This window comes from Colletotrichum siamense (genome assembly GCF_013390195.1).
Source record: "Colletotrichum siamense strain Cg363 chromosome Unknown KSG_Cg363_contig03, whole genome shotgun sequence".
Lineage (NCBI taxonomy): Eukaryota > Fungi > Ascomycota > Sordariomycetes > Glomerellales > Glomerellaceae > Colletotrichum > Colletotrichum siamense.
Window position 1 is genome coordinate 2,837,616 of NW_023501016.1, and position 27,955 is coordinate 2,865,570.

Sequence of the window (27,955 nt, forward strand, 5' to 3'; positions counted from 1 at the left end):
CGTCCGCCAGCCATGAGCTAGTGGCTCTGCCTCCCGTGGATCTTACTCGCGCCGCGACCGACCTGCGCCGGCCCCATTGCGAGTCGTCGTCGTCGTCCTCATCGTCGGTCTCCATCAAAGGCAGCTTCCAGGCCGGACCGTGCGATCCAGGGGTATCGACAGATGAGCGGACCACGGTCATGACGACGGCCCAGCGGCACCAGCTTGACACTATCACACGCTGCTTCCGAGCCCAAGGAACGGGACTGGCGGCGGCGCCATGAGAGGGACTCCAGAGAGTACTCTGAAAGGGCGCTCCTCCTAGACCTCCAGGTTGGTTCGGTCCGCCAAGAAAAGTATGTACCCTGGGGGCCCTGTCGGGAGCCAGAAGCTGCAGAGAAAACGAGCGAGCTGCACGTCGACCTCCATGCACACCCATCTGCACCTAACGAAGGCATCCCATCCTGTCCTATCCTCGACCTGCACTACTGCGACTACACCCCCATGCCCATGCCACTCCTCCCATGTCCAATCCCAAGACAAGAGACACCCGGCACACCATGCACACTGCCACGCCTTAAAGGAACCAGGGCTCCCGAACCCAGCTTCTGTTCTGGGCAAACTCCCTCTCATCCATCGACCCTCTTTCTCTCTTATTAGTTGTTCCATTCCCTCTATCCACCAGGCCTTACCTAAGGCTGTAATAATTATATTGATTGAGTCCCTCCCGATCTTGTCCCACGTGTAGGCTACTCTCCAGTTCTCTCGCTTCAACCTACCGACGACCAGTCCGTCCACCTGCCAGAAAGGCACGAGCCATCATCCGTAATAACGGCTGATGAGCGAACGGACGACCGACGCCAAGACGACAAATCTTTTGAATCCCAAGAGAGGGCTTTTGGAGCTGGGACTGTGTCTGTGGTACGGCTACCATCCGAGTTTCACCTGTACCGCCTGAGCATAGCCAAAACCGTCTGTCCGGGCCCGACTTATACGACGTCCCGTCCTCGAGGACGACTGTGCGCCTCCAGCGTTGTTTAACTACCACCTCAAATCCATCCAACCGGGTCTGCTTTTTTCGCCAACAGGTTATCATTCTTGGAATAATACCGTCTCATACAACTCAACATGTCTGTCTTCTCTCTCATCAAGAGGTCGCGGCAGCAGGCCAAGGAGCACAGCCAGAAGCAAGCCGACAAGGCCAAGGAGCCCCCCAAGCAGCCGTACCGCCATGTGCCCACCCATGCCGCCGTTGACGCCCTTTCCGGTGCGCCGTCCAGCTGGAAGGCTGAAGACCGACCCAGAATCGCCGAGCAGAACCGCAGGAGGAGTGCAATGGCCATGAGCGGCTTGACCAACAACAGGATGCCTGGACCCAGCCTGCCTCGTGTTGGAAGCAGTCTCTCTCACGTCACGTATCCCTCCGCCCACGCCAACCCGGCAGGAAACATGCCCAGAGCCTACAGCTACAGCGGCGTGCCCGGCCCGATGCCTTGGGAGCAGCGAACCCTCAAGAACGCCTCCGTCTACTCCGTCCCCGACACCGCCCGTATCTCACTCAAGGGCAAGGAGGTGGACAGGTCATATGAGTCCGGCCGCAACAGCCCGACATCGATCAAGGGTGAGTTCGGGGAGCGCAGTCCATGAGATGTTTTACTGACAGAGTCAGTCGGATCCCCCGTCGGCAGCTCCAGCCAGTCGACCTCCTCCCAGGAAGACCTCGAGATGAAGCCGTCAAAACACATGTCCATGCCGCCTCTTCCCACGGGCGCCGAAGGGCCTCGCAACCCTGCCATCTCCATCCACGCTCATCGCCTTCATCCCAGCTCCCGTCGGGCTTCAGATGCGTCAGACAAGGGCGACACTTCACCCAAAGGTCTCCAGCCCCAGTCTTCGCCAACCGACAAGACCCGACCGCCGCCGTCGATGAGAGGCTTCAACGCCATCCCGGCCATGCCCTCTCTCCCGCCGATGCAGTTTCAGCCTCCCGCTCAGCCGGTCATGTCTTCGTCAGCGTCCACCCGCTCATCGACCCACGGATCCTTGTCCTCCTTTAACTTCAACATCAGTAACATGCCCTTCTCCGCGCCCATGTCCGGCAGGTCGTCCGCAGCCACCACGCCCGCCGCATGCGTGACCCCCGAGCCCGTCTACGAGTCCGTCGAGGAGGAAGAGGAGACGTCGTCGTATACCTACGCCCCCGCGACGACCGCCGCTCCCTCCGCCATGAAGCAAAAGGACCGCCGGAACGCGTCGAAGTCAAAGGTCACTCGCTTCACCGAGCTAGAGACGATCGACTCGCACACCGAGCAGCCGCCGCACGGCAGCATCCCCAGCGTCCCGTACGAGGAATCCCGCCAGGCGACGCCTCCCTACGTCTCCAACGACGCCATCAACAAGGCCATCGCCGTCGAGATGGTGACAGCCGCCCCGGCCGAGGTCGTCTCTGCGCCAAAGTCGGGTAAGCGGCTGTCCAAGCAGCCCGGCTCGAAGCTGACCAAGAAGAACCGCTGGTCAACAAAGAGCTCGCCCGTTGCGGTTTAAGCCCCCTGCTCCCTCATTATTGTTCAAGACGGCGTTATTTAAGAGTAATGTTTTATATCAATCTGGCACATCCCGCCAGATCACACACCATGCAACACTTGGGACGGGAAAAGAAAGAAAAACACGGACAACAACATTTCATCACGATTCAAATCGCAGTTGCTGGCGCTGGACTTCAGCAACACCCACAACAGGACTGGACATTTCTTCAGGATCGAGGCTCTAGGATTCTCTTATTTCACATAACGATTGATGACAGATTTCTCTCATACCGACTGGGAAACTTATAGACAAACCTATTTCATTATCTTCACTTTACTGTGTCAGATGGAGGAGGAGGAGGAGGCCACACGGAAGAACATCCTTGGAACGGGCTTGTTACCTACCTACCTACCTCTATTTTAGCTACGTCTGGTCTGATGTTGACGTGTCTCATTTACACGCTACATGTTCGGACGGTAAACGGACTGAAAAGAAGCAAAAAACACACACATTCACACCAAACGTCATGCTTCCCCAGCGCTTGTTTCTTGCTCCAGTGACGTATTTTCTGGCACATCGCATGGTACGAGTCTCACTGCTTTCTCGGCGGTGTGATATGCGAGACAAGGTGTGAGACAACGGCTGATGCCCCATCACACTCTCCGAAGGAACAGGAGGTCTCAGGCACGCACGTACAATACGCCAGTCAAGTTTTAGCCTCACGGACGCCGAAATACGATATCTTTAGGTAGCCCCCCCCTGGCGCCACACGGGAAAGTCTGGTTTACAGGGCATTTGTCTTGCTTTAGTCCCCCGCCCTATTAGTTGATGTTTTGTGTGAACAGACGACGAGCTTATAATTAGTTCCGGCGGCATCCAAGGAACGGGGGCGGCCTCCCCCCCTCTTCTTTTCACGCCGGTAGGTGCATTGCGATCTTCATGACTATCGGGTTGCCGGCCGCGCTTGTCAAAAATGTCGACATTTAGACTGTCCCGGCCCCGCGGTCGTGTCCTGGTTTGAAAGAGGTTGGGATCGTCAGGGACCAAGAAGCCTGGATCTCGAGTCTTTTTCCCTCGTCTTCAGCGGGCCAAGATCTGGGCAGGCCAGCGTGGACCAAAGGAAACTATTGAAGCGGGCCGTTTTTTGGGGGGTGCGGTGTGGGCGGCGGACAGCTCAGCTCTTATCGAGAGCCTGCATGAAGCCTAGGACGAATCGAGACGGAGCGAGTTTTCAGACGTGGCTGACGAACACATCTCGCCCGTGCCTCTTCTCAGGTAGACGTGCGATATCGTCTTGGTTCGGCGACCTCCGCCTTCCTCGTTCGGTTTGCTGCTGTCATTGTAAGAGATATTCCTCTGGGCGTCGTTTTCTTTGTGTTCCGTGCCAGTCTTGTCAGTAAGCAGTATTGACCGAGCATGCATGCAGGGCCATTCGAATATTGGGTGATGGCGGAGGATTGTGCAGCGCGTGGCATATGCAGTACCACCTGGCGCGCGCCCAATCTCTGTGTCTCTGCATTCCCTATCTGCTGCGGTTCACCTGATTGCACCCATCTCATTGGTCCCGGGGCCGGTCTTCTGCAGGTTCTCGGACGTTATATTGAGATGATGGGCTCCAGCTGGACGCTGGCATTGCTAGGCGTTCCCTCTGCAGTTGAGTAGCCATGCCGTTGGTGAGAGGCCCGGGGGGAACATCGTTCTGGACCGTCGATGATCCTAGACTTGGAAGCCTCTTTCTGGGGAAGGGACAGATGGCTTGCGCAGCAATTTCCACCAGATACGCAATAAGGATTGTTTGGTGGCTTGAAGACGGAAAGAAGGGAAAGCTCGTGCGTTTATCAGGGCCGAGAGAAAACATCCTTTGGGCTTGGACGTCCCTCTGGTGGCTTCGGAAGCCGGCTGCAATTGGACCAGGTTCGATAGTGAGAGACGAGCCACGTTCTGGCTGGATCAGAACGGCACATTGTGTTGTATTGGTGACTTTCGTCAGCATGGCAGTCTCGTGTAAATTCGCGCCATGAATCGATTGCGATATGCTTGGGCTTGGTGTAGGTTTGGGGACGGGAGTAGCGGATTGCGTTATCAGCTTATGCGCCGCGTATGGGACCGATTGAACCCTGGGGCGGCACGCGCTGCGATATCAAGACTGTTTCCTGCTCCTGCAGTGTCATCGTTTCGGTTGTGGTCACTTATTGGCCTGGGTACTGGACCCGGGACTCGCAATGCCGTCCCAAGGAACCGTAACAGACGTGGGATGGTGAACCAAAGGGGAAGGGCCAGGCAGTCCAAAATAGGCTGGCGATTGCGCAGCCCTGGAATCTGTCGTCGCCTCCGGGTAGCACCGCGGGGCACTGAACCACGCCGGGGTCGGTTGCTGGAATGTGGGATGGTTCGGACCGCACCTCGGTATCTTTGTGTCTTGAAGCGGGTAGCAGAGAGCGTGGGAGGGTGGCTCGGCTCACGCGTCAACTCCATGCAACCTTGTTGATCCGGGACGATCTCATTCAGAAGCTGAGATATGCTGCTGGGAGCGTGGGGGCTTGACAAGAGGCTTCTTCAGTGTTCTGGTGGTCATCCCCTGGTGTTTTTGGTAAGTTGCAGGACTCAATTTGATGGAATACTTCACAAAAAGATCAATTTTGAAGAGCCCAGTACTAGAAATACCCAGCCCGGGCTGCATGAATAAGCTGGGTCGCATCCAGGTGCCAAAGAACACCTCAAAGAACCCAGACATGCGATTCTAGCAAAGTCGCTCGCAACGCAGTAAACTGCAGGGCAGATGCCCATCTGAAATTTGGCAGGCCAGTGCACTAATGCAAGGCTCCATCCCCCACGTCCCGAAAATAGAAGGACAGTTCCAGCGTCCCACAGGGGACCTACCCCTCCACAGCATTCCGCTTACCCCAATTGGCCAGCCTCGTCAAGCCACAAAAGGGGGGCTTCTACGAGCTGTGCTGCAGGGCACTGAGCTGGGCCGTTCCGCATTACGTATCCCAGAACAGGTGTGCTGAAGCACTGCGCACCGCGTTCATCTCATTGTTAACCTCCCATCTGAGCTGCAGCTGCGGCAGTCGCAGCACCTTTATTATTTTCTTCTTCCTTCCAGGTTCCTTTCAGGTGAACAGCCAACGTGTTTTCATTCTTTCTCTCTTTTTTTTTTCTCACCCACTACACAGTGATCGACAGGGCGATACCAGCCCACGGTCACACCCGCGACAGAGCTATGGATCACATAACCCAAGCATCATGGCCGACTCTTGGCGTCGCATTGCTCGTCCTGGGCGCCTTTAGCCTCCTCACGGTAATTCAGTCCATGGGAGCAGTCCCAAAACACCTTCAACACTTTTCAACGGTACCAATTGACCCAAAACAGATCTTCATCACCCTACACCTCGTCGCACCAAAGCCCCGCGCCGTCCTCCCCTCCGAGAGGACTTACCTGACCTCCTCCGCCTCCGGCAAGCCCGTCGCAACCACCGCGCCCTGCTGGTTCGACCGCTGGTTCGCCGAGCGCCGCGTCTCCGAGACCAATGCCCACCTGACCGACCCCCGCGACGTCCCCGACTCCGGCGCGACCATCGAGCCCGCCGACGTGCGCGTCACCGTCGTCCTGCCGGCCTACAACGAGGCGGCCCGCATCCTGCCCACCCTCGAGGAGGCCGTCGCCTACCTGGACGCCCACTTTGGCCGCCCCTCCTCCGACACCAAGCCCATCCTCAGCCCGACCACTTCGCGCCGCCGCACCAAGAACGCCCCGTCCGAGGCCCTCTCCGGCTACGAGATCATCATCGTCGACGACGGAAGCAGGGACAGCACCGTGGACGTCTGCCTCGAGTTCGCGCACAACAACGGCCTGCACGATGTCCTGCGCATCATCAAGCTCGAGCGCAACCGCGGCAAGGGCGGCGCCGTCACCCACGGCTTCCGTCACGCCCGCGGCGAGTACGTCCTCTTCGCCGACGCCGACGGCGCCACAAAGTTCAGCGACCTCGGCCGTCTGATCCAGGGCTGCGAGGAGGTCGTCGACGGTTCGCACCGCGGCGTTGCTATCGGCAGCCGCGCCCATCTCGTCGGCAGCGAGGCCGTTGTGAAGGTGAGCTCCCTCGTCCCCTTCTGTTGTATATATGCTGACCAGACAACCAGCGTTCTGCCCTCCGCAACTTCCTGATGCGCTCCTTCCACCTGGTCCTGATGATCCTCACTCCGCCCGCCACCTCGCGCCTCCGCGACACCCAGTGCGGCTTCAAGCTCTTCACCCGCGCCGCGCTCCCCCACATCGTCCCGTATATGCACACCGAGGGTTGGATCTTCGACATTGAGATGCTCCTGCTCGCCGAATCGGCACCCCCGGCCCCCGTCATCGGAGAAGACGGCAGTGTTATTGGCACCAGCCCCGGCATCCACGTCGCCGAGGTGCCCGTCGACTGGCACGAGGTCCCCGGAAGCAAGCTCAGCGTCATCTCGGACAGCATCAAGATGGCTATTGGCCTGGCTGTGCTTCGAGGTAGCTGGATGATGGGCGTCTATCGTCGGAGGTTGACGTAGAGAGAGAGACGTGTTTTGGTACTTTTCTTTTTCATTGTTCATCTTGCATCGAGGAGTCGGGATGGGGCATGTTTGCCTCCAAATAAAAGCAAGTGTAGGCAGGTACATTAGATGCAGGCATGAGTTGCTGCATGGCCAAATAGAGAGGGCGAAGGGCCCCATTTGAGAGCATGAAATGGTGATCATTGTCGTTGTGAGTGAGGATAAGGGTGAGAGAGATGTACGTCGTCCTACTCCTAACGTCAAATGGGACGCGGGATGTACAGAAAGCTCTGGAGAACCCAGACCTTCTCATCACCACCAGACAGGCACATGCTGGTGTTCTTCATTACAGATGGCACTGTTACCAGGGATGCTTACACGTGGTAGGTGTTCCGAATAAATGCCAAATTCGTAGCCGACACATGCAGCAAAGCACCCTGGTGGGTGTGTACACGTCTGAGCCATCAGGTGGCCTTTATACAAGTTGCGAACGGTCAATCACGCATGGTGGCCTCAAGTCATTTGAACGAATTAATATTATTGTGTGGCCTGATACTCCTGTACCGCCCCGTTGATCCAATGATCCAAATATGTGTTGCCGCCCGCGCGTTGCATTATATGTACAGCCGATATCCTCCTCATAGAAGATTGGGGGAATAAATCTCTTTTTTAGTCTTCTTCAATTCATCACTCGTCCGCTTGCTCATGTCTCAAAACATGTCCTCATGTATGCCGTAAGCATGCTCTAGTTCAATTCGCGCCACATGACGGGCAAAAAGACGACGCTCGCCCTCCAGAGGATGAGGATGCCGTCAATCATCGCCAGCGGCAGCTTGAGGAAGCCGAGCGCGCCGCTCATGACCTCAAAAGCGTTCAGCCAGATGGCGAGGAAGGCGACGCTGAAGAAGTGATACGCCAGGCGTGTAGGCTGGTGCATGATGCCGCCCATGAGCGCCATGGGCTCCGAGGCGTAGCCGCGACGGAAGTAGTCGAAGCAACCCAATTGCAAGGCGCGCAGCTGGCGGTCGTTGGCGGCGAAGAGGGCGTAGAGAGCCATGGCCAAGACGTTGATGATGGAGGTCAGGCTCTTGCGGCGCCAGTGGAACTCCTTCAGGACGCCCTCCAGGGCCTTTTGATCGGCCAGGTTGGGCACCTTGGAGGGCTGCAGCAGGTCCGAGAGGATGACGCAGTCGTTGAACGCGACGGTCATGCCGCCGCCCGTCAAGGGGTGGCGCATGTTCATGGCGTCTCCAAGGAGAAGCATGCCCTTGGCCGTCTGGCGCGAGGGAGGGAGATATGAGTTGGGCATGGAGCGGGGAATCTTGCCGTCGGCGAGGGCGGCCTCGAAGCAGGGACGCATCTGTGGCGGGAGTGTGGGCATGACGCAGTTCTTGATGTAGCCGCGGACACCGCCGGCGGCTGGAGACGCCTCGGGGATGTTAGCAGGCACGTCAATGAGGGCGCGGGTCTCGTGTGTGCCGATCTGATACAGGAGGATGGGGAAGGCGTTGCCAATAACAACGTGGCCGTAGCCGGGGGAGGGCATGGGGGCGTCGATGAGCTCCAGGGCGTAAAACTTGGACTTGACAACGGGAGCCTGGGGGAGGTACTCCTTGCGGAACTTGGAGGCGTAGCCGTCGGCAATGATGGTCAGCTGGCCGAAGAAGTAGTCGTCCTTCGTCTTGCCCGTTGCCTTGTCCTTCGTCTTTGATCTCACGCCGAGCACGGTGTCCTGGTCGTCGCCGCGGATCGTGGAGGTGACCTCGGTCTCGACAATGGTGATGTTCTCCTGCTTCATGCAGGCCTTGCGGAGGTTCATGATGAAGCGGCCGTGGTGGAAGCTCCTGCCCTCCTTCTGCTTCGCGCTGGCGTCATTGGCGCCGGCGCTGACAATGCGGCCGCTCTCGTCCAAGGAGGGATAGGGGATATCGACGCCCTGGCCGTGGTAGCTGACCTTGTAACCGTAGCAGGGGATGGCATCGATGCCCTCGAGGCAGTCCGCCAGACCGAGCTGACGCAGGGCGACGATTCCGCCGGGCTGCATCAGCTCACCGACGATGCGGTCGGGCTCCTGCATCCATCTCTCGAGGAGCAGGACGCTTCTTCCTTGCTGGGCGAGGGCATAAGCGATACCGCAGCCAAAGACGCCGGCACCGACGACGACAACGTCGGCCTCGTGGTACTTGCTACGCCGCTCGGCGCGAGCTTCGGCAGCTGCTGTCGGACTCTCAATCATTTCGGTCGGCTGCAGAGGGTGTGTTTGGGTCTGTGGTGTTGCTGTTGAAGCAAAGGAGAGGGTGGGGAGGTCGTGTGTTTATCGTCGGGCGAGGAAGTGGGCTCCTGCGGTTTGGATGACGCTTTGATAGGGGTCCAAGTAGTTGGACGTCGGGGCCGAGCTGCTGCGTTGGGAATGCGCTCAAATCGGTTGGGGTGAGTTTTGACCGTGGGCGAGCGAGGAGAAGAGGGGAGGCAGTTGAAGAAGGAGCCGCCACCGCCGGTTCTTATGAAGGTCGAGCGTTCACGGGGAGATTTGAAAGTGGCCGCCGGTTGGAATTGTCGTTCGGCCTCGAACGATGGATGGCAGATCAGAAAGAAAAAAAAGAAGCGTGATGAGTGGACAATTTCAGGCTCCTGGGGCCCCTGCACCATGAACCTAGCTGGGGTGGTAGTTGCTTGCTAGCCCGCCAAGTGATTGAGTGACCTGCCGGGTTCAACGCCGCAACGGTTGTCTCTTTTTACACGGGGAGAGGTCACCGAACGGCGGGATTCTGCAATAGAGGTACGGGGACCACTACATTTTCAGCTCTTGACAGTCTTCTGGACAGCCAGCACTGGCAGCAGCAGAGGCACACGATGGTTTGGTGCTGCAGTGAAGCTTACAGAGGATCCAGAAAAATTACAAGAGGCGATCTCAACGACAAGTCGTGCCATCGCGGCTCCCGCCGTCAGCCATGAGCCAATTGCAGGCGTCCAATTGGTGCCCACACACCGCCTCCTTCACGTGTCGAACGACCGTCATGCGCGTTGGATTCTCGCTCGGCCCAACCATCAGGCACGCTCCCCTGGCCGTGCCTTTTCGGTAGCTTGTCGTGCTTGTTTAACGGGCGACGTTTGCTAGTAGGGATAGAGGAAATACGTATTTTTCACGAAATATAACGTATTACGTATTACGCCTAAAAAACAACAAATATAATATAATACTACTAGTCCTAATTAGGCTAGTTCTAGCCGGAATAACCCCCTCTAGTCAGATTTTCTCCACTTTAACACTAATTTTAACTACTATAACGCCTCTATTAGCTATTTCTAGCTAAGTTAGCTTATCTAAGCTAAAAATCTTATTAACTAACTACACTATACTATTTCACTATACTACTACTACTAGTATAAGTAACTCTTATAATCTCCTTATATATAACTAATTTTAATACTTACTTACTAATTTTATTTATAAGTTAACTTATTATTAATATAAATATTATAATAAGAGCTTTATAAGTAGTAATATATATCTCTATAAATACCTTAGCACTTATTAGCTTTATTAGAAGATCTTAATATACTAAAAGTAATAATAACCCCTTATAACTTTTTTAGCCTCTTTAATACTTAATAAGAAGTAGTTAATAAATAAAAAGCTTAAATATAAAGTAGCTCTATCTATTTTTTATAATAAGTACCTCTTTATAATATTTAAGGATTTTTAAACTAAAACTCTCTTTACTTAACTCTTATCTTTATAGTAACTACCTACTTATAAAGTCCTTACTAACTACTTTCTTAACTTAGTCTATAATAATATTAAGAAAGAGGTTTATAAGTATCTTACTAACTTAAGTTACCTTAATATTATATTTAATAGCTTTAATAATATAGCTTTATACTAAGTTATTAATATATATATATACTTTCTTAATAGTTCTATTTTTTATTAGTATACTTAAGATATAAATAAAGAATAATATACTATTAAGACTACTATTAATCTAATTTAGCTTAAACTATAAACTATTTCTAATTATAACCTATCTTAATTTAATACTATTACTATAGATATAACCCCTATTATAAGAAGCTATTATACTTTCTTAGAAACCTACTTTAATCTTTCTATTTTTATTATACTTTATAACTCTTATAGCTTCTAACTCTTACTTAAAAACCTACTTAAGATACTTTATTTTAAAAAGATATTTCAGTAAACCCTCTATATTATTAACTCCTTTTACGCCTCTAAGCTATAATATATATACCTCTATAGTTATTAATATTATCTCTATAGCTATAAGAAGTTATTAATTATATTAGTAATTACTTATTAAAGTAGTTAAAATTAAGTAGTTTAATTACTTAACTAATCTTATACTATACTTATTTACTATACTAAATTACTTTATATCCTAAAAATAGACTTTCCTAAGAAAGTTAAAAAGGTTATTAAATATATTATTAATAGTAACTTTTAAGAGCATCTTAAAGTATTAAAAGCTCTCTTTAATTTTATTATAAAAAGTTAATAGTTCTCTAAAGTAGATTATAGTTACTTTAAGTATATATTACCTCAGTAGTATAAGGTTCTAGCTACTTAGTAAACGCTTAAAGCATTAAATACCCTACTTAGCCTTTAAGAAGCTTAAATCTAACCTTATATCTATAAACTCTATAACTTATACTTTATATAATAAACTAATAATACTAACTAAACTATATAAACACTTAATCTATCTATAATAATAGAAAAGTTAGATATACTTACTTTTAACTATATTAAACACTTTTTAATTAATCTAATACTATTTAATAAGGTATATTATATATCTTATAAACTTTTTACTATATAAGCTTACTATAGCTATCTTATTTTTAAGCTTAATACTAAGTTTTAGCATATTAATCTAAAGCTATTTAAAGCTTAATAAGTAGTAAAAAGTATAAGTTTAAAACTAATAAAGGTTACTTTATATCTTTTTAGTATTATTACTAACTCTATACTTTTTAAGAGGTTTTTTTTAATAATAAATTTTCTCTATAACTATATATATAATAGATTAATACCTAAGTATACTAATAAACTAACTTTTATCTATATTAATACTTAAGTACTTAAATACTTATATAGTATATAAGAAAGTTTAGAAATAAGCTTATTTCGCTAAGAAAAAGTATCTAAGTTAGACTTATAGCATTTTAAAGAAATACTATAGTAAGTAATAGTAGAGGAGCTATAATAGCCTATTTCAGATTAGCTCTATACGTAATAAAAGTACCCCTACGTTATACTATCGCTAAAATATAACGTTTTTTGCCCATTAAAACAACATATTGCTAAGAAAACGCGATACGTACTCCATCCCTATTTGCTGGTGCCCCAGATTTGCGCTGCGCTTGGAAGCCGTTTCCGGAAAGCGAAGCAGGGCTCTGGGCGACGAGAGTCGAGCAGCACCTGAATGAGGTGACGCCCCTGGCTCCAAGCTGGCCAACCAGTAAGCAGTGCCTGAATCAGACTGCTCGTCGTTGGAGCAGTCACCAGATAACCAACATCGGTCCAGTAGTTGGTGGGTGGGAGACGTACGCAGAAAGGGGCGCCGCAGCGCCGCTTTTGTGGTCAGAAGCCAATCACGACTCAACGTTGGTCAGTTCAAAAGTTGCACCACCTTCATTTGGCTCTTTTCAGCATGTGAATGCAGGCTTGTCAACGTCAGACCACGAACAGGATGCGCAGCAAGTAGACCACGCAGATGCAAGCGAATGCAATGTACGGTCTGCATCTTGAGGCCTTCATTCATCTGCATCATGTACACTTTCACTGCCCCATCCGTGCGCGGGTTGACATTCTGCCAAGTGCTTCAGCTCCGCCACGATCGGGATGCGTATAAGCATGATGCCTCCAAATGTCTTGTACGGACACTTCTCAAAGTTGGCCTCGTGGCTGTCAACTGGGAATAGGTTTCACCTCGCAAGAATTACAACGGAGACTTGGGGACTTGGCACGGGGCAACTTATACTTCTATTTCTGGTTCTGGTGTCTGAGAAACTGCTTGGACCACTTATCGTAGCCCTCCAGCATCTGCGGTGTAATTGCCTTGGGGGACGCCTTGATCGCGGCCACCAAGTCCTCCATACAAACCTCTATCTCCTTCTCGGCGCCGTCTCCGTTCCCGTCCGCCGCCAGTGCCAACGCCTTCTCCACGGCCGGCTCCGTCGCGACGTTGACAATCTGCTTAATCTCGGCGCCGGAGAAGCCCTCGGACAGTCGCGACAGCTCGGCCAGGTCCACGTCCGCCGCGGTCGGCAGCTTGCGGAGGTACAGCTTGAAGACGGCCTCGCGACCGGCGTCGTCCGGCGGGCCGACGTACACGATGCGGTCGAAACGCCCGGGGCGCAGCAGCGCGGGGTCCATCTGCTCCGGCCTGTTGGTGGCCGCCAGGATGAGCACGCCCGAGAGGGCCTCAAACCCGTCCATCTCGGTGAGCAGCGTCGTGAGCATGTTGACGGAGCCTTGGCTCTTGGCGCCGCTGCCGGTGCGCTGTCCGCCGATGGAGTCGATCTCGTCAAAGAAGATGATGCTCGGGCTGGCCGCGCGCGCGCGTTCAAAGAGCTGTCGCACGGCACGCTCCGACTCGCCCACGTACATGTTGAGGAGCTCGGCGCCCTTGACGGCAAAAAAGTTGAAACCGGACTCGGTGGCCATGGCTTGCGCTGACAGCGTCTTTGAGCAGCCGGGCGGGCCGTAGAGGAGCAGGCCCTTGGGCGGGGTCAGGATCAGTTTTTGGACAGACGGATTGCTTGTGGTCGTGAGTTTAATCATTCTCTGCAGGGCCACCTTGAGGCTCTCCTGGCCTCCCACGTCCTGCCAGTGGATCGTCGGCGGCTTGAGGTTCACGTCGTGCATGGCTGTCGGCTTGGAGCTGCGCAGTGCCTGCTCCAGGTCCTCCCTCGTGAGCTGCTGCTCCTGCATCGTCTCCTCGTCGAAGCCGTTGCCGTCGGGGTCGAGTCGCTGTCTCGATGCGATCTTTGCGTTGTCGATGAGCCCAACAAGATCGTCGGCATTGTAGGCGTGCGTCTGCTGTGAGAGTCTGCCGAGCATCAAGTCCTTGATCGCCGGCTGGACGGGAGTGTCGAGTGCCTTGAGAATCTCCAGCCGGCCCTCGGCGTTGGGGATTGAAAGAGGGATGCTCAGCCCGAACCTCGTGCGCTTCTGCAGCTCAGGGGGCACGTCCGTCATGTAGTCCAGGCAAGTGGCCACGACGACGACCTTGGGCAGGGCGCGGTTCTGCAGGGCTTCTTCGGCCAGCTGGTCGAGCTGCTGACCCAACCTGTGGATGATGGCGCTCGAGTTGGCCCTGTCCTTGCCGATCAACGACTGGAGGCCGTCAATGAGGATGATGCTGGGCTGCTGGGACCGCGCCTGCTTGAACACCTCTTCCACAGCTGAGGACTTGTCATTTTCCTCAATCTTGAACACCCTGCCCCACCCGGTGGCCGCGATGCGGTTGAGAATGTACGACTTGCCAGTGCCTCGCCCGCCGTGGATGACGATGCCGCAAGACTTGTGCTGGCCATGGTAGAAGAACTTGCCGTTGAAGCCGTGCAGGAACCCTCTCAGCTTCTTCTCTTCCGCGTGGAGGCCGGGGATGCCCCTGACGTCGAGCTTTGTGACTTCCTTGACCTCTTCGACTGGCGCCTCCTCTTCACTGTAGATGATACTAGGCGCTGTCGATGTGACGAATTTGGCAACGTTGTCCGTCTGGCCGTCGACGGACACTACCTTGAAAATCTGTTTGGCCCCGGGTGCCACGCATTCGAACTTCATGCCGGGGAACACTTGCTCAGCACGTACTGGATGGTCAGCATCGCTTCTTTGGTGCGGCGAAGGGGAGGGGGGCATACTCAAGTAGAACCTGATCACTCCGATCCACGCCCCCTCCAACGTCTTGATATCGTTCACTTCCCTGTCCGTTGTTGTTACGGGCAGAATAACTACAGACTCAGCGTCAGGGACGGCGGTCTTCTCATGCATCGTGATTGTCAGCTGATCGCCGAGCTCGAACCCGCAGGCCTCGCGGTAGGCCTCACTCATGAGGATGATGTTGGGACTGATGTTCTTGTCCGACAGGGTCCAGAGGGCGGCCTGGCGTACAGTCGTCATCTTATCCTCGCCCACTCTGGTGACTATACATCTTCGCCCGTTGTCGACGCTTCCCGTCAGTTGGATGAGTGAGTCCCGGTTGACGTAAATGCGCGATGCGCCCTTCAGCGTTGTCTTTTCGAGCGTCTTATCGAAAGGGGCGAGAGGGCGCACCTTGCCCTCGATCGATTTGGGGGCCATCTTTCTGGTCGCCGCCCGTTGTTCTGTAGAGTGTTAGAACGGAGCGTTCATGGGTGAAATGAGTGAGAATGGGCAAGTGGGGCTGGCCGGGCAGATGCAACTGAGATTCTCTAGGCTTTTATATACGACGAGCCCTCCGTGATATTGCCATGTATACTCACTAGCACTATCCTTATCGTTGTCGTTGTCCGTTACTATCGTCCGTCGTCGCTCTACCGGGCTCTATTCTGTCTAGCCCTTGTCTGTCGTCCTCAATCGAATTAACTCGGTGTACATCTTATAGTCGCGCAGACACAGTAAAGTCAGGCAATTCCAAAGGTGTGCCGGCAGGCGATAACCTGCCAAATGAAAACATGAATGAAATTCAAAAGGAGAAAACACCAGTCAGACTATGGCACTCTGTGATATTGCAGTTAAACCTCGGCCTCACCGAGTCACATCTAACTTGTAGAGTGAAGCATCTCTAGCAAAGCAGACGACCCCGGTAGAGAGATGATCAAATCGGAGGCGTACCGAAGACGCAATTCACGCAGCAAGACCATGGAGGGCTGAAGTGTCTCTGAAAGGGTTCTATCTTACGTACAAATGAAAACCTGGGTATCTCTGCGCCTTCCGATCAGAAGGGTAAACCTTCTCGACTTGGCCAAATGGTGTGGTCGTCAGAATGACTCCAATGACCTGCGCCGTGTAAGTGCCACCAGAAAAAAAAAAAATTCGACCACACCTCTGAACAATTTTCTGGCTGCCCCACCACAGCTCACAAAAAAAAGGTACATGCGAAAAAGTACCTGTCCCGCAGCGTGCGGTAGGTAGCATCGCGAAAAAGAGCCCAAAAGCTTCAGCTTCATTCCGACCACCTTCAACCTCTGTCACCTCAGCCACGAGCACCCATTGATCGCCTCCCCCGCCACCCTATCGACAATCTGCACCGGCGGCGGCTCCCCATCAGATACCCCATGCAATGGGCTGACCTACGAGGGCTGCGCGGCTCGACCCTCAGAGTTGCACGGATGAACACGATCGCGACCCGACGACAGCTGCCGCTGCTGCTCCTCCGCACGCCGCCGCCGCCGCAATGGCATAGGCAGCCGGCTCGTTTTCAATGGGTCAGCGCCCGCCCTCTCGAATTCGAGGGACGCGGAGAGGACCGTAAGGACAGCAAGAAGAAGGAAGCGCAGTCCTCGATTTTCCAAGAGATGTTCCCTGAAGAGGGCGACAACAACGCTCCATACCGACAGCGCGAGAAGGAGGACGAGACCAAAGTCCGCATCGTCACGTCTACGCATGTCGACAAGTCCGAAGTGACCGAGTGGAGGGCGGCGATGGCTGCCAGGGAGGAGAGGAGAAGGAAATACCTGGAGGCCAGGAGCGCGGCACTGTCCTCGATACCGGACCTGCTCGTGCCGAAGGAGAAGGTAAAGAAGGGCAAGAGGAACAACAAGGGCAAGACAAAATCAAAGAGCAAGACGGAGGACAAGCCGGAGAGCAAACCGGAGGACACGCCGCAGAACATGCAATGGGGCCTTGGAAGTTCGGTGATACCCTTACGCAAATCAGCACCAAAGACGGAGGAGGAGCAGGCCGAGGCACCCAAGCCAGCACGCAAGTGCCCGTCTCTATACAAGGAGCTCTTCAAGGACGACGCCCCTCCCAAGCCGACCGACCCGGCCGAGGATAGACACGTGAACCACGGCGACCTCCAGGCCTGGATCGACTCCCTCCCGAGAGGCGACAGCGGACCGGCAGACAAGGAGCAGTCCTCGCTGCTCATCCTCTCCAACGCAAGCACGAACCTCAGCGAGAGCGACTTCTACCGCGTCGGGCCGCAGGGCCAGCACCTCGACGGCTGGGGCGTCTCCATCAGCAAGGTCATGCAGGCCTACGACCACAACACGCTCCAGCCGCTGGGCCGCTACTTCATCCTCTTCGCCTCCCACCACGCCGCGGCGCTGTACCAGAGTGAGGCCCAGCGCCGGCACAACGCCGCCCGTTTGCGTCTGCAGTCCGCCGCCGCGCCCCTCGCGGCCGCTCCCGAGCCGGGCGACCCCGACATCTTCACACTCGCGGCCCCGTCCAACGCACCGCTGAGCCTGCACCTCTACAAACTCAACAAGGCGGCCGAGAAGCGCCTGGAGTCGTTCAGCGTGCAGGGCCTGCTGAGCATGACCCCCGACCCGCCCCCGCGCGCCTGTTCCCCCGTCGTCTTGTCCCTTGAGGGCGGCACGCTCGACCAGCGCTCGCTGTCGCAGTGGATTAGGCGGGACGCGCGGGACAGGGGCCTGGGCTGGCCGGTGCAGCACATACGTCCGTACTTCCCGCCCAGGATACACCAAAGGGGCCCGCTGGAGGAGCCGACCGAGGACGACTACCACTGGGACGAGGACTCGGCACCCAAGATTGTCGACCCCGAGGCGGTGGCCCGGAAGACCATGGACGAGACGGCCAGGTCGGCGCTGTTCGTCCTGTCGTTCCCGGACGCCCACGAGGCACGGCGGTTCGTCCGGGCGTGGCACCACAAGGAGCTCGTCCGGTCGCGGGGCGAGAGCGTGACGGTGAGAACCCACTTTGTGTGGTAGAATCTGTACAAAACCATGTATCATATATGTAATGCCCGAGACGTACGTCACACACATCACCCATTCGGTCAGCAGGCGTAGGTAAAGGATGTATTAGAAAAAAAAGACCCAAAATAGAAATTCCCGAAACTCCAGACCAGATATTTGCTCTCTAGGTTAGCGATGAAAGGCGTTGTCGGCAACGATAAACCACATGACAGAAACCACGCAGCACTCTCTTTCCGCGGCTGAGAAAACAAGGTACGTAGGTAGGGTAAGTGTGTCAGTCCGCCTTTCGGCCTCGAGCTCGCCCGCTGGCCAAATCCGTCGACGGCGCAAGGCCTCTCGTCTTCCCGCTCCCGAATAATCCATGGACCCGCTGCTCTCTCGATCGGCCTCCCTTAGCCTCCTCTCTCCAGTATCCGGATCCCTTCTAGGCTATTGTACCAATCAATGCCATGTTCTTCTTATCATCGTCCGCAGCCCTCCGGCAACGTCCTCTCTCTCTCTCAGCTGTGATTGCAGTGGCGGCAGCGCAGAATCGACCAAAACATCAACATCTTGCTCCAGACAAACAGCACGACTCAAGCGCCCATCTAACAGCACTTTCCGCCGGCGCCGCCCTGCTCGCCGACATTGACGCCCGAGGCGGTCGGCTGCTCGTTCTTCTGGTTGTCGATTAGACGCTTCTTGATGTCGGCGGCGAGCGAGTAGAAGGCCTTGTCGATGTTGATGTTGCTCTTGGCCGAGACCTCGAGGAAGGGGATGCCGAGCTCGTCGGCGAGCTGTTGACCCTTCTCGGTCGAGACAACACGCTTCTCCTCCCAGTCGCACTTGTTGCCGATGAGGATCTTGTTGACGCCCTCGGTGGCGTGCTGCTCGACGTTTGCGAACCAGGTGCGGATGTCTGTCAAGGGGTCCTGTCAGCCTTCACATGCCTGGGGTGTGTCCACCGGCTCATGTGGAGAGCGTGGGTGCGGTGTAATTCGCCGGGCCGAGTTGCGGTGTAGGAGCACCGTCGGCAAGGGACAGAGAGAACATACTGTTAAAAGACCGCTCGTCCGTGACGTCGTAGACGAGGAGGATGCCCATGGCGCCGCGGTAGTAGGCGGTGGTGATGGTGCGGAAGCGCTCCTGGCCGGCGGTATCCCAAATCTGGAGCTTGACGCGCTTGCCGTCCAACTCGATGGTGCGGATCTTGAAGTCGATGCCGATGGTCGTGATGAAGGACGGCGTGAAGGAGTCTTCGCTGAAGCGCAGCAGACAGCAGGACTTGCCTACGCCCGAGTCGCCGATCAGCAGCAGCTTGATCTGGGGTGCTGGTCAGCCATATGTGCAATGTCATAGTTGTCCTCTACGCCGGCGGCGACGGTCGCAGCGGCGGGCAGTTCTGGAGATGGCCCGGAAGACGGTGATATGTGAGGACGAGGGGCATCGAGGGAAGGGCGGCGAGAGGTGAGGAGGGGCACGGCATTCGACACGTACAAGAAAGTCGTAGTTGCGGTTGCTCGACATTTTGGCGGCGGGTGGTCAGGGACTAAACCGAGGGGGCCGATGTGAAGGGGGAAACGGGCTGCTTCTCCGACGGCGTGGGCGGCGGAACGGATCGTGGTCAAGGGCGTGTGCGGTGAGGTTGTCGCGATGTGTCGTCGGATCGGGGAAACGGGGGGAGTCGATTGGGATGAGGTAGGAAACTGGCGGCGGTAGTCTGTCGTGTCGTAGTAGTGTATGTAGGTACGCAGCACGCAGCACTGGGTCGCGGACGAGGCGAGGCACACTGTACAGTCCGCTCTACTGTGAGGACGGTACGTAGCGCCCTTGGGGGAAGAGTGGCGCCTATCGTCTGGGGTAAGACGCTGCCCGGCCTCTTACTTGACCGATCCGACGGGCGAGGGATGGGAAAGTGCTGGAACAGTGGAGGGCCTGAGGGGCGGGCAGCTAAGCTATCACAGCGACTCGGACTCGACTGGCACTGTAATGTCACTGGCCAGCGGGTGGCATCTGCTACGCAGGTACTCCCTGGAGTTACCCTTTGGTAGGTGGTTCAACGAGCGTCGGATCAGCGTCGGAGGGCATCAAAAAGGCTAAAAGAAGCAAATCCTGCTGGGCAATCAAAGCACCTCGCTGCAGATATGCAATGGGAATTGGCCAAGGGCGGGAGGAAAAAGCACAGCATCCGTCATGCAAGATACAGGGCCATTCATTCACCATTCCCCAATATCCGCAAGGCGCCTGCATGATTGACAGCCTCCACGGCACAACGGGAGCTGCCTCGCTTGCTCGCGCCTCGCCGTCTTCAACACACCTGCCACCGCCAACCACCACCACGAGGCCACTTCCCTGTTGATGCGTTGTCCGCCCCGTCACCTCACCGTTGAGCATCGGTCTCCCGCCACCGCGAGGTTTGCCAGGAGGTGCAAAGCCACGCCAACGTCATCGCACTGTCTCGCCTCTCAGGGTCCAGGCCTAGACCGGGTCACGGGTCCTGGCATGGCCAGTATCACAGTCAGTCACACGGGCGCCTCGTCATATCGTCATTTGTCCATGGCAGAATTTGACAAGTACTTGCTCAATTGCGCAGAGACAACTTTTTAGTTAACCGCATCCCAAAGACAATGCCGCCTGCTAAGCTCCGTTACCAAGTTGCGATGCTCCCTAGACAATTCATGATGCCTCCAGCGAGCGTCCACGTATGGTACAATCGTCTGAATGGCTGTGCTGTGGTGACCTGTATGCTGAAACCCTTGAGACCGTGTACCCGTGCGAATCATTAAAGGCTCCGAGGCCGTCGTAATCTTTTACTGCAGCCACCGGGCATACGCCCAGCGGATCCGGTCCAATGCTCTGACCTGCACCTGGATGCCCTTGAGGTTCGCGAGGTCGTCCAGGTCTTCGAGGAACTCGTGCTGCCTGTCGCGGGGCAGCACTCTCTCCATCAGGTTGCGCAGCACGTGCACCTCGCAGAGCAGGAGGCCGTGATCCTTGTAAGACAGCAGGTTGTTCTGCGACGGCGTTGCCTCGGAGAAGATGCGGTCAATGTTGCGCAGCACCCGGATGCTCTTGCCGGCCTCGCGGCTGTACCGTGCGCCCTTGCGAGCGCCGAAGACGCCACGGAGGTATTGCACAATGCCGATGGAGACGAGCACGCCGGGGGTCAGTCCCACGAAGCCGAACACGAGTTCCTGGCTCTTCAGCAGAGCGTCGATTCCGCTAATGGCCACCTCCAGGTCGACCTTGGTCTTCTGCACCTGGATCAGGAGCGACCGAACGAGGTCGCCCTTGACCGCGCCGACAAAAGGGCTCCTGAGGTCCTTCTCGTACGCGCGCAGGACCGGCGTGACGTCTCCCTCGCTGACCTTGGTCCTGATGTCGGCGATCTGGGCGTCCGTGAGAGCGGTCGATCCTTCGCCCGCGAAATGGGGCTTGTCAAGAGCAAAGTCCACAACCATGCGTTCCAGGCTCTCGCGGTCGGCCTTCAGGCTGTCGCGGCTCATGATGGCAATCTCGCTGTTGGAGTCGTGCCTGATGGTTCCGACAATCTTGCGCACCGGCTCGATGACCCAGTTGAACCAAAAGTCCTTAACCGTGATGCCAATGTCCCGGATCCAATCGAATATCTCGGCGCGCCTGTTGACCAGAACCCGGAGCACAGTCGTCGAAGAAAGCAGAGCAATTCCCGCGGGGAGCCAGTAGCGGATGAGTCGTGAGGGGCGGCCGTTGCCGCGGACGAGTTCTTGCGTGGCAACGACGTGGTTGGGAAGGCCGGAGTCGAGAATGTTCAAGAGACGTCTCGCAAGCACAGAGGGCTTCTCCACGGCGTTGGCGTCCTCAATATGGATGGACAGCTCCGGGTCTTCCTCCACGCCGGCAAACACCTTGTCTTCAAACTCGGCGACGCCCGACTCGAGGCTCAAGACGTCTTTGAGGACCATGTCCATGAGGGCAACGCTCCTCTCCACCACGCCCTTCCAGTCGTGGCTGCTGACCCCCGCCTCGCTCTTGTCGTCGTCGTCATCCACGCCAAACGTCAGGCCTTCGTCAACCAAGACACCCAGACCGCTCGCCGTCATCTCGCGCAGCCGCTTGAGGTGAGCCAGCTTCCGCCTGGCCTCACCTCGGCTGAGAGCAACGGGCGACAAGACTCGTCGCTGCAGGGTCGTGATGGAGGATTCCCGGATGCTCTCTCGCACAATGCCGTAAAACTGACTCCATTGCTGCGCCAGGCCTGTCCGCGTAGACTCCACGAACTCGCCGGGCGAGTGGCTGAGGTGTTGGAAGCGGTGTTTGCTGTCCTGGTAAACGTCCTTTGTCAAGGCCCACAGACGCAGCGGCGACGTCTGGATGGTGTAGAGACTGCTGTAGGTGTAGGAGCTGAGCACCTCGTCCCAGTACCAGATGTCGTCGCTGAGAGGAATGATCTGGTCCAGGAGTGTGTTGAGGATGACTCCGTAAGTTTGCACGGTGGCCTTGCTGATGAGCAGCCACTCGATTTCTGACTGATAGTGATTCCGTCCCTCACCCTCGCTGTACTCGGCCAGAAAGTCCCATTCAGCCAGTTTTGACTGGGTCAGCAGGGCGCGGATCTTGTGTGACTGCAGCAGGGAGCGTGAAGATGAGGTGGTGGACAGGGCCCTCACGATGCGCAGCAGCTCATCGACCCTCGGCGACGACAGGGCGTCGGCGGAGGTGGAGTTGAAGATGCCATGCTCCGAGGCAGCAAGCTCGCCGTTTTCTTGAGAGATACTCAGACCCAGAGGGATTCGATCCAGCTGTGCGTCCAAGCGACGGATCTGGCTGTGTTCATGCTGTTAACCACCACATGTTTTTGTGTTTGTTTTTCTTGGCGGGCGATGCCGGGTGAGGTGCGGGCAGGAGGGGAAAAGACGGGACGGGCTACTTACTCGGCCACAACAGACATTATTGCTTCTCACTCAGAGAGCGCTCCTCCGCCACGTTCATGGGTCGGTGATTGACCTGGTCTGGGCTGTGAATATTGCAGTTTCGTGCGTGTGTTGGATACTCATTCAAGGGAACAGCAGAGAATTGGGTAGACGTCATGCCATAGGTAAGCAAGCGACGACGGGACTGCCCTGAACAACACTTTTGCGAGGGTCGGGCCTGGGCCCCGCGCGCGTGCTGGCGGAAGTGGAATGACGGTGTGGATGCCTGAGCTGGCGCTGTGCCTTAGTCAGCCGGATGAGCTGGCGCCACTGACGGTGCTTCGCGGCAGACCGCTACAGTGCCCGCTGAGGAAGTCGAGTTCCATCCAATTGGAGGGGTAGACGAGCGGGTGCATTTGCCCTCGTTCTGTCGCGACGAGACTGATAGAGATGAAGTTCAAAAAGAGGCCAGAGTAATGATGACACGAGTTCTAGTCTTTGGTCGACAAGCTTCCGGGTGTCGGTTCATTCGATGCTTGGCTGAACCTTGCGGGGCGCGGCCGCGGGAATGAAAACACAAAACACCACGCCTAGTCATCATGAGTTTCCATCGCGGGGCGGTGAAAGCTTCGCGGCTCCGGTCATGACAACGCGGGGACGGACGGGAAGAGGCGGGACGGCGACGACAACGCTGGGATTGGGACGGCAGGCCTTTTCAGACCACGGCGACCAAGCACCGGTCATCACAGGCTGGGACCGATGCAGCGGAACAGGCTCAGCCGGAACACGCCATTTCGACGTACTGCCCCATGTCCGCGCTCGTCAGTTCCGGTGAGAGTGGCAGCAACAGCAGTGGATCCAGCATGCTTCTGACAGGTGCACAAAGGCAGCGCCCGGCGGAGGTCAGATGGATCTCAATCGGCAATCTGGTGTGGCAGATTGAAGCTTGGGGAACGGCGGCGGAATAGCTTGTGAGGCTCTTTTAGTGTCAAGTCCGGGCCACACAGGTGACGGCGACAGTGAGCGGCAGTGGTGTCGAGCATCCAGCAAGCCACGAGAGACGCACCCCTCCACGTTCGTATTCGGGTTGCGAACACGGGTACGTACCGCAAGCTAAGCTGATGGTTCACCTAACCCAACGCCAATGGGAAGCACGGCGCGATCTGAGGAACAGGAAGCGCATCATCCACGTAGACTGGGAGAGGCGTAGCAACGAATTGTCGAGGTGCGAGGCCACTACGCAGGAATCAGGAGCACCCCATGCACGCCGATAAGATAGGGCTATCCCAACATCGGTCTCCTTCGAGTGCCCGCGACTTGGCGCAGTGGATCAGATCCCCCATTCAGTCACAATGGCGTTTCCCTCCTGGTCCTCCCGTCCCCTTTTCTGTCTGTCGCCTTCACTTGATGACCCGTATCCGTATCTGACTGAAGCCCCCCAATTGAGTGCTGACTGTCACCCCCGACAAGCCATCCAAGCTGCTTTAGCATTAGCTTCGTTAGACAGCAACGTTCGTCTAGAAACATGCTTGACACAGAACAAAAAAGGAGCTCTGTCCCATGTTCCATGCCCCGTGCGCGCCTCGGCGTCTGCGGTGGCCGCTGTACCTTTAGCACTCTCTCAGCGTGTCAATGGCCCTCCACCCCACTGATTAGCACACCTCTCGCCTCCCGTGGCCCTCACACCGCCCGACCCAGTCGCCAGGGCACGCTGGCTTCTGACTGGCCGGGCCCGCCACGGAAGACGGAAGGACCCACAGACTGCATGGGCTCATGTCCAGGCGCAACACGCCATTGGCTGGCTGACACCTCGATGTGCAGGGGCGTTTTCATAGCACAACCCCGAGCTAAGGCATGTCCAGTATTTTTCTGCTGCTTGCCATTTCCTTTCCCCGTCAACCGAAATGATCCATGGATAAAACCTCAACAAGACCCGGTCCTGGACCCTTTTGCCTCCGACCTTGACGCTCGCTGTCTTTTTTTTCCTTATCACACCCACCGCTTGCATCTCGCCTTCGCGCATCGTCGAGAAGGGTGGCTGCTTTCATTCATTCTTCCTACATACTCGATTTACAACTTTTCACCCTGCAGACTGGTAATCCTGCGCATCGTGAAGCGAATCTGCGCTCCCCGCCATCATGGCCGCCTTCATGTGAGTGTCCTCCCGACCGCCTCCGCGCCCCCTATCCCGATGACATATCCTCGAGCCCGCCGCTAACGCTTCCGTCTGCGCAGCAACTCGACCGTTATCAACACGGCCTTCAACCACACTCAGCCCTACTTTAGCGTCTTTGAGGAGGTCTCCAAGTACAATGTGCAGCTCAACTACTTTGAGCGCCTCTGGGCCGTACGTTCACCGAATACCCGATAGCTACGCGCGACGCGACTAACACTGTGAAGGCCTGGTACCTCTGGATGCAGAACGATACCCTCGCCACCGGCATCATGAGCTTCGTCATGCACGAGACCGTCTACTTTGGCCGCAGTCTGCCTTTCATCATCTTCGACCTCATCCCCTGGTTCCACAAGTACAAGATCCAACCCGTAAGACGCCTGCTGCTCGACAATAGAAAACACACCTAACATGTTATTAGCAAAAAATGCCGACACTCAAGGAGCAGTGGGACTGCGCCATGGTCGTCCTCATCTCCCACTTCACCGTCGAGTTGCCTCAAATCTGGCTCTTCCACCCCCTGGCCACCTGGTGCGGCATGGAGTACGGCGTCCCCTTCCCGCCCCTCTGGAAGATGGCCATGCAAATCTCCATCTTCTTCGTCATGGAGGACTCCTGGCACTACTGGTTCCACCGCGCCCTGCACTACGGCCCCCTCTACAAGGCCATCCACAAGCTTCACCATTACTACTCGGCCCCCTTCGGTCTCGCCGCCGAGTACGCCTCGCCCATCGAGGTCATGCTGCTGGGTATCGGAATCGTCGGCTCGCCCATCTTCTGGGTTACCCTGACCGGCGACCTCCACCTCCTGACCATGTACGCCTGGATCGTCCTCCGTCTCTTCCAGGCCATCGACGCCCACAGCGGCTACGACTTCCCCTGGAGCTTGCGTCACTTCCTGCCCTTCTGGGCCGGCGCCGACCACCACGACCTGCACCACGAGAAGTTCATCGGCAACTACGCTTCCTCCTTCCGCTGGTGGGACTACTGCCTCGACACCGAGGCTGGCGCCGAGGCCCACAAGAAGCGCCGCGAGCGCAAGCTCAAGGCCATCAAGGCTCAAAAGGCTCAGTAGACAAGGTCACACGAGACTTATGACGATACACGGCCGCTGAGCGACGACGCAAACGGCACGTTATGGATACCGATGAGTATCCCCTGATACGACTTGTAGACGCGGCGGACGGTACTACCGCAAGGAAGCGAACGACACGGCCCGAGACGGGCTACGTAGTCACGTTAATATCATTGGGGCGGCGTTCGAAGAGGGACTGATGGGTGTGCAAAATGCTGATGCGATTTCTGACGTAAATATTGGGGAGGCCACCCGCACAATGGCACGTAGTAAAGTACTTAATTACAGCACAACACTCGTTGAAAACGGCCCCCAAGTGATATCATACAGCAGTGTACAGAGGCGGGGCGTGCTCCGGCCGTTCGTCCCATGAATCCACCCACCGGCCGCAAAGCTTCTCACGTAGTGGTGGGGGCACGTCAGTTCTTCGGCTTCGGGACGCAGCAGTCCCCGGCCGTGCGGGCGGCCTTGTCCGCCAGCCCCCTGATCCCGCAGCTGGCGCCCTCATCAGGGGTCTCGGCAGCCGGTGCCTCGACCTCGCCAAAGTCCTTGGCCAGCGCATCGCAGATCATGGCAAGCTTGAGGTCTTTGACGGACAGGCCTTTGGGGCTATGTGTCGTCCAGCGGATGAAGGTCGTGTTGTAGACCTGTTCCCGTCAGTTTCGTCACGCTAAAGTGAAGGCGCACACATACATTGGACCACTCTGGGTGGTGGTTGTGAGTCTTGCACTGCAGGCTCACTGCCGTCATGAAGTCCTGGACCGTGGTGTCAGTCCCTCACATCTACAGGTATGGGGAAACATTACAACGCACCCAAGTCTTGGCAAAGTTCTTGAACTTGAAGCTGCGCTCGACGGCCTCGCCTTCGTTTACGAGCGCCCAGCGGCCCTTGCTGAGGAGAGTGTCCAGCGTCGACGAGAGGGATGCCTCATCTGAGCCCTCGCTGAAGCGGGCTTGCAGTTGAGCGTTGGCCATGCTGCGGAACTGCTGTGTGTATCGAATTGACGAGGCAAGGCGGGAGGCTGCTGCTACTGACCGCGCGGGTGTTGCAAAGTGTCGTAGGAGTGAAGGGGCGCTCATGGCCGTTGGGGGGAGTGAGAGGTGAGTGAGGGCAGAGGTGAGGTGGTGATGAGGTGTGATGTAAGTCTTTTCCACCAGTGGGAGCCGCGGTGCTTGAGGAGTTGAGTGTACGTACCTTGGTCTGTGGCCGAGCTCAGGTGGGGAAATGGAACTCACTCCTCATGAACTAAGCAACAACACTTTGATTCGAGTGAATCTCATATTCATGTTCATACTTTAGTTTCGATGGCACTTCTGCATGAGTCCTTGTATCGAAATACACTAGACAGGGCCTCGGGGACATGATCAGGAGCTATGGCTTCAGCGGGTCGGTCCGCGAGAGGCTGATCAACCTCAATCTCATTCTCACGAGCGAGGGGTTCCTGGCGACTTTGAGAGCCTCGATTCAAGTCATCCCGCCGGTAATTGACCCAAGCTTCCCATTGTGGATGGAAGCAGCCCATATGGAGTGAGCCAGGGGTGTAAGCTTGGTGTAGCATCACTTCCCCAAGCTTGGCAGTATTCCCACATCAAGCTTACTGCTGATCCGAGTGATGCACTAACAAGCTCACTTCTAGTTACGGCAGGTGAGTCCCGACAAAACCATGCTGCTGACGCCGGTTGACTGATTTACGATAGCACTGGGAGAAGCGGACCAGGTAAGATATCTGCTCCCCTGGTTATCAGCTAGGGGTTATCAACTACCCCGCGCGTTATCCGTATAAGCTTCTCGACGTACTACGCAATCCTGATCAGAGTTCATCTCATCCTCTGCGGCACTGCAAACGAGTCAACAGCCGAGTGTCTCTCCGCGTCTAACTGTTGCACCTGCCAGCTCACCCAACTCATCGT

At 55.5% G+C, this 27,955-nt stretch overlaps 7 protein-coding genes across 7 annotated transcripts; 4 read left to right on the forward strand and 3 right to left on the reverse strand.

Moving 5' to 3' along the window:
* Window positions 1–1,107: 1,107 nt before the first annotated feature.
* Window positions 1,108–2,523, forward strand: CGCS363_v004755 (uncharacterized protein; the record flags this gene model as incomplete). The annotated part of the gene is made up of 2 exons (XM_036636604.1): window positions 1,108–1,600; window positions 1,649–2,523. 2 exons carry the CDS (start codon window positions 1,108–1,110, stop codon window positions 2,521–2,523), a joined length of 1,368 nt encoding a protein of 455 aa, XP_036497223.1.
* A 3,205-nt stretch (window positions 2,524–5,728) lies between these two features.
* Window positions 5,729–7,050, forward strand: ALG5 (Dolichyl-phosphate beta-glucosyltransferase; the record flags this gene model as incomplete). The annotated part of the gene is made up of 3 exons (XM_036636605.1): window positions 5,729–5,806; window positions 5,879–6,598; window positions 6,649–7,050. 3 exons carry the CDS (start codon window positions 5,729–5,731, stop codon window positions 7,048–7,050), a joined length of 1,200 nt encoding a protein of 399 aa, XP_036497220.1.
* A 727-nt stretch (window positions 7,051–7,777) lies between these two features.
* Window positions 7,778–9,268, reverse strand: ERG1 (Squalene monooxygenase; the record flags this gene model as incomplete). The annotated part of the gene is made up of 1 exon (XM_036636606.1): window positions 7,778–9,268. One exon carries the CDS (start codon window positions 9,266–9,268, stop codon window positions 7,778–7,780), a length of 1,491 nt encoding a protein of 496 aa, XP_036497221.1.
* Window positions 9,269–16,371: 7,103 nt separating this feature from the next.
* Window positions 16,372–17,937, forward strand: CGCS363_v004758 (uncharacterized protein; the record flags this gene model as incomplete). The annotated part of the gene is made up of 1 exon (XM_036636607.1): window positions 16,372–17,937. The coding sequence occupies one exon, from the start codon at window positions 16,372–16,374 to the stop codon at window positions 17,935–17,937; it is 1,566 nt and encodes a 521-aa protein (XP_036497218.1).
* A 575-nt stretch (window positions 17,938–18,512) lies between these two features.
* rab8A (Ras-related protein Rab-8A) lies at window positions 18,513–19,431 on the reverse strand (the record flags this gene model as incomplete). Its single annotated transcript, XM_036636608.1, has 3 exons — window positions 18,513–18,823; window positions 18,960–19,227; window positions 19,402–19,431. The coding sequence occupies 3 exons, from the start codon at window positions 19,429–19,431 to the stop codon at window positions 18,513–18,515; spliced, it is 609 nt and encodes a 202-aa protein (XP_036497219.1).
* Window positions 19,432–24,934: 5,503 nt separating this feature from the next.
* CGCS363_v004760 (Methylsterol monooxygenase) lies at window positions 24,935–26,044 on the forward strand (the record flags this gene model as incomplete). The annotated part of the gene is made up of 4 exons (XM_036636609.1): window positions 24,935–24,948; window positions 25,032–25,143; window positions 25,197–25,340; window positions 25,391–26,044. The coding sequence occupies 4 exons, from the start codon at window positions 24,935–24,937 to the stop codon at window positions 26,042–26,044; spliced, it is 924 nt and encodes a 307-aa protein (XP_036498134.1).
* A 419-nt stretch (window positions 26,045–26,463) lies between these two features.
* omt2 (Pterin-4-alpha-carbinolamine dehydratase) lies at window positions 26,464–27,124 on the reverse strand (the record flags this gene model as incomplete). The annotated part of the gene is made up of 3 exons (XM_036636610.1): window positions 26,464–26,691; window positions 26,738–26,800; window positions 26,858–27,124. 3 exons carry the CDS (start codon window positions 27,122–27,124, stop codon window positions 26,464–26,466), a joined length of 558 nt encoding a protein of 185 aa, XP_036498133.1.
* Between the last annotated feature and the right edge of the window lie 831 nt (window positions 27,125–27,955).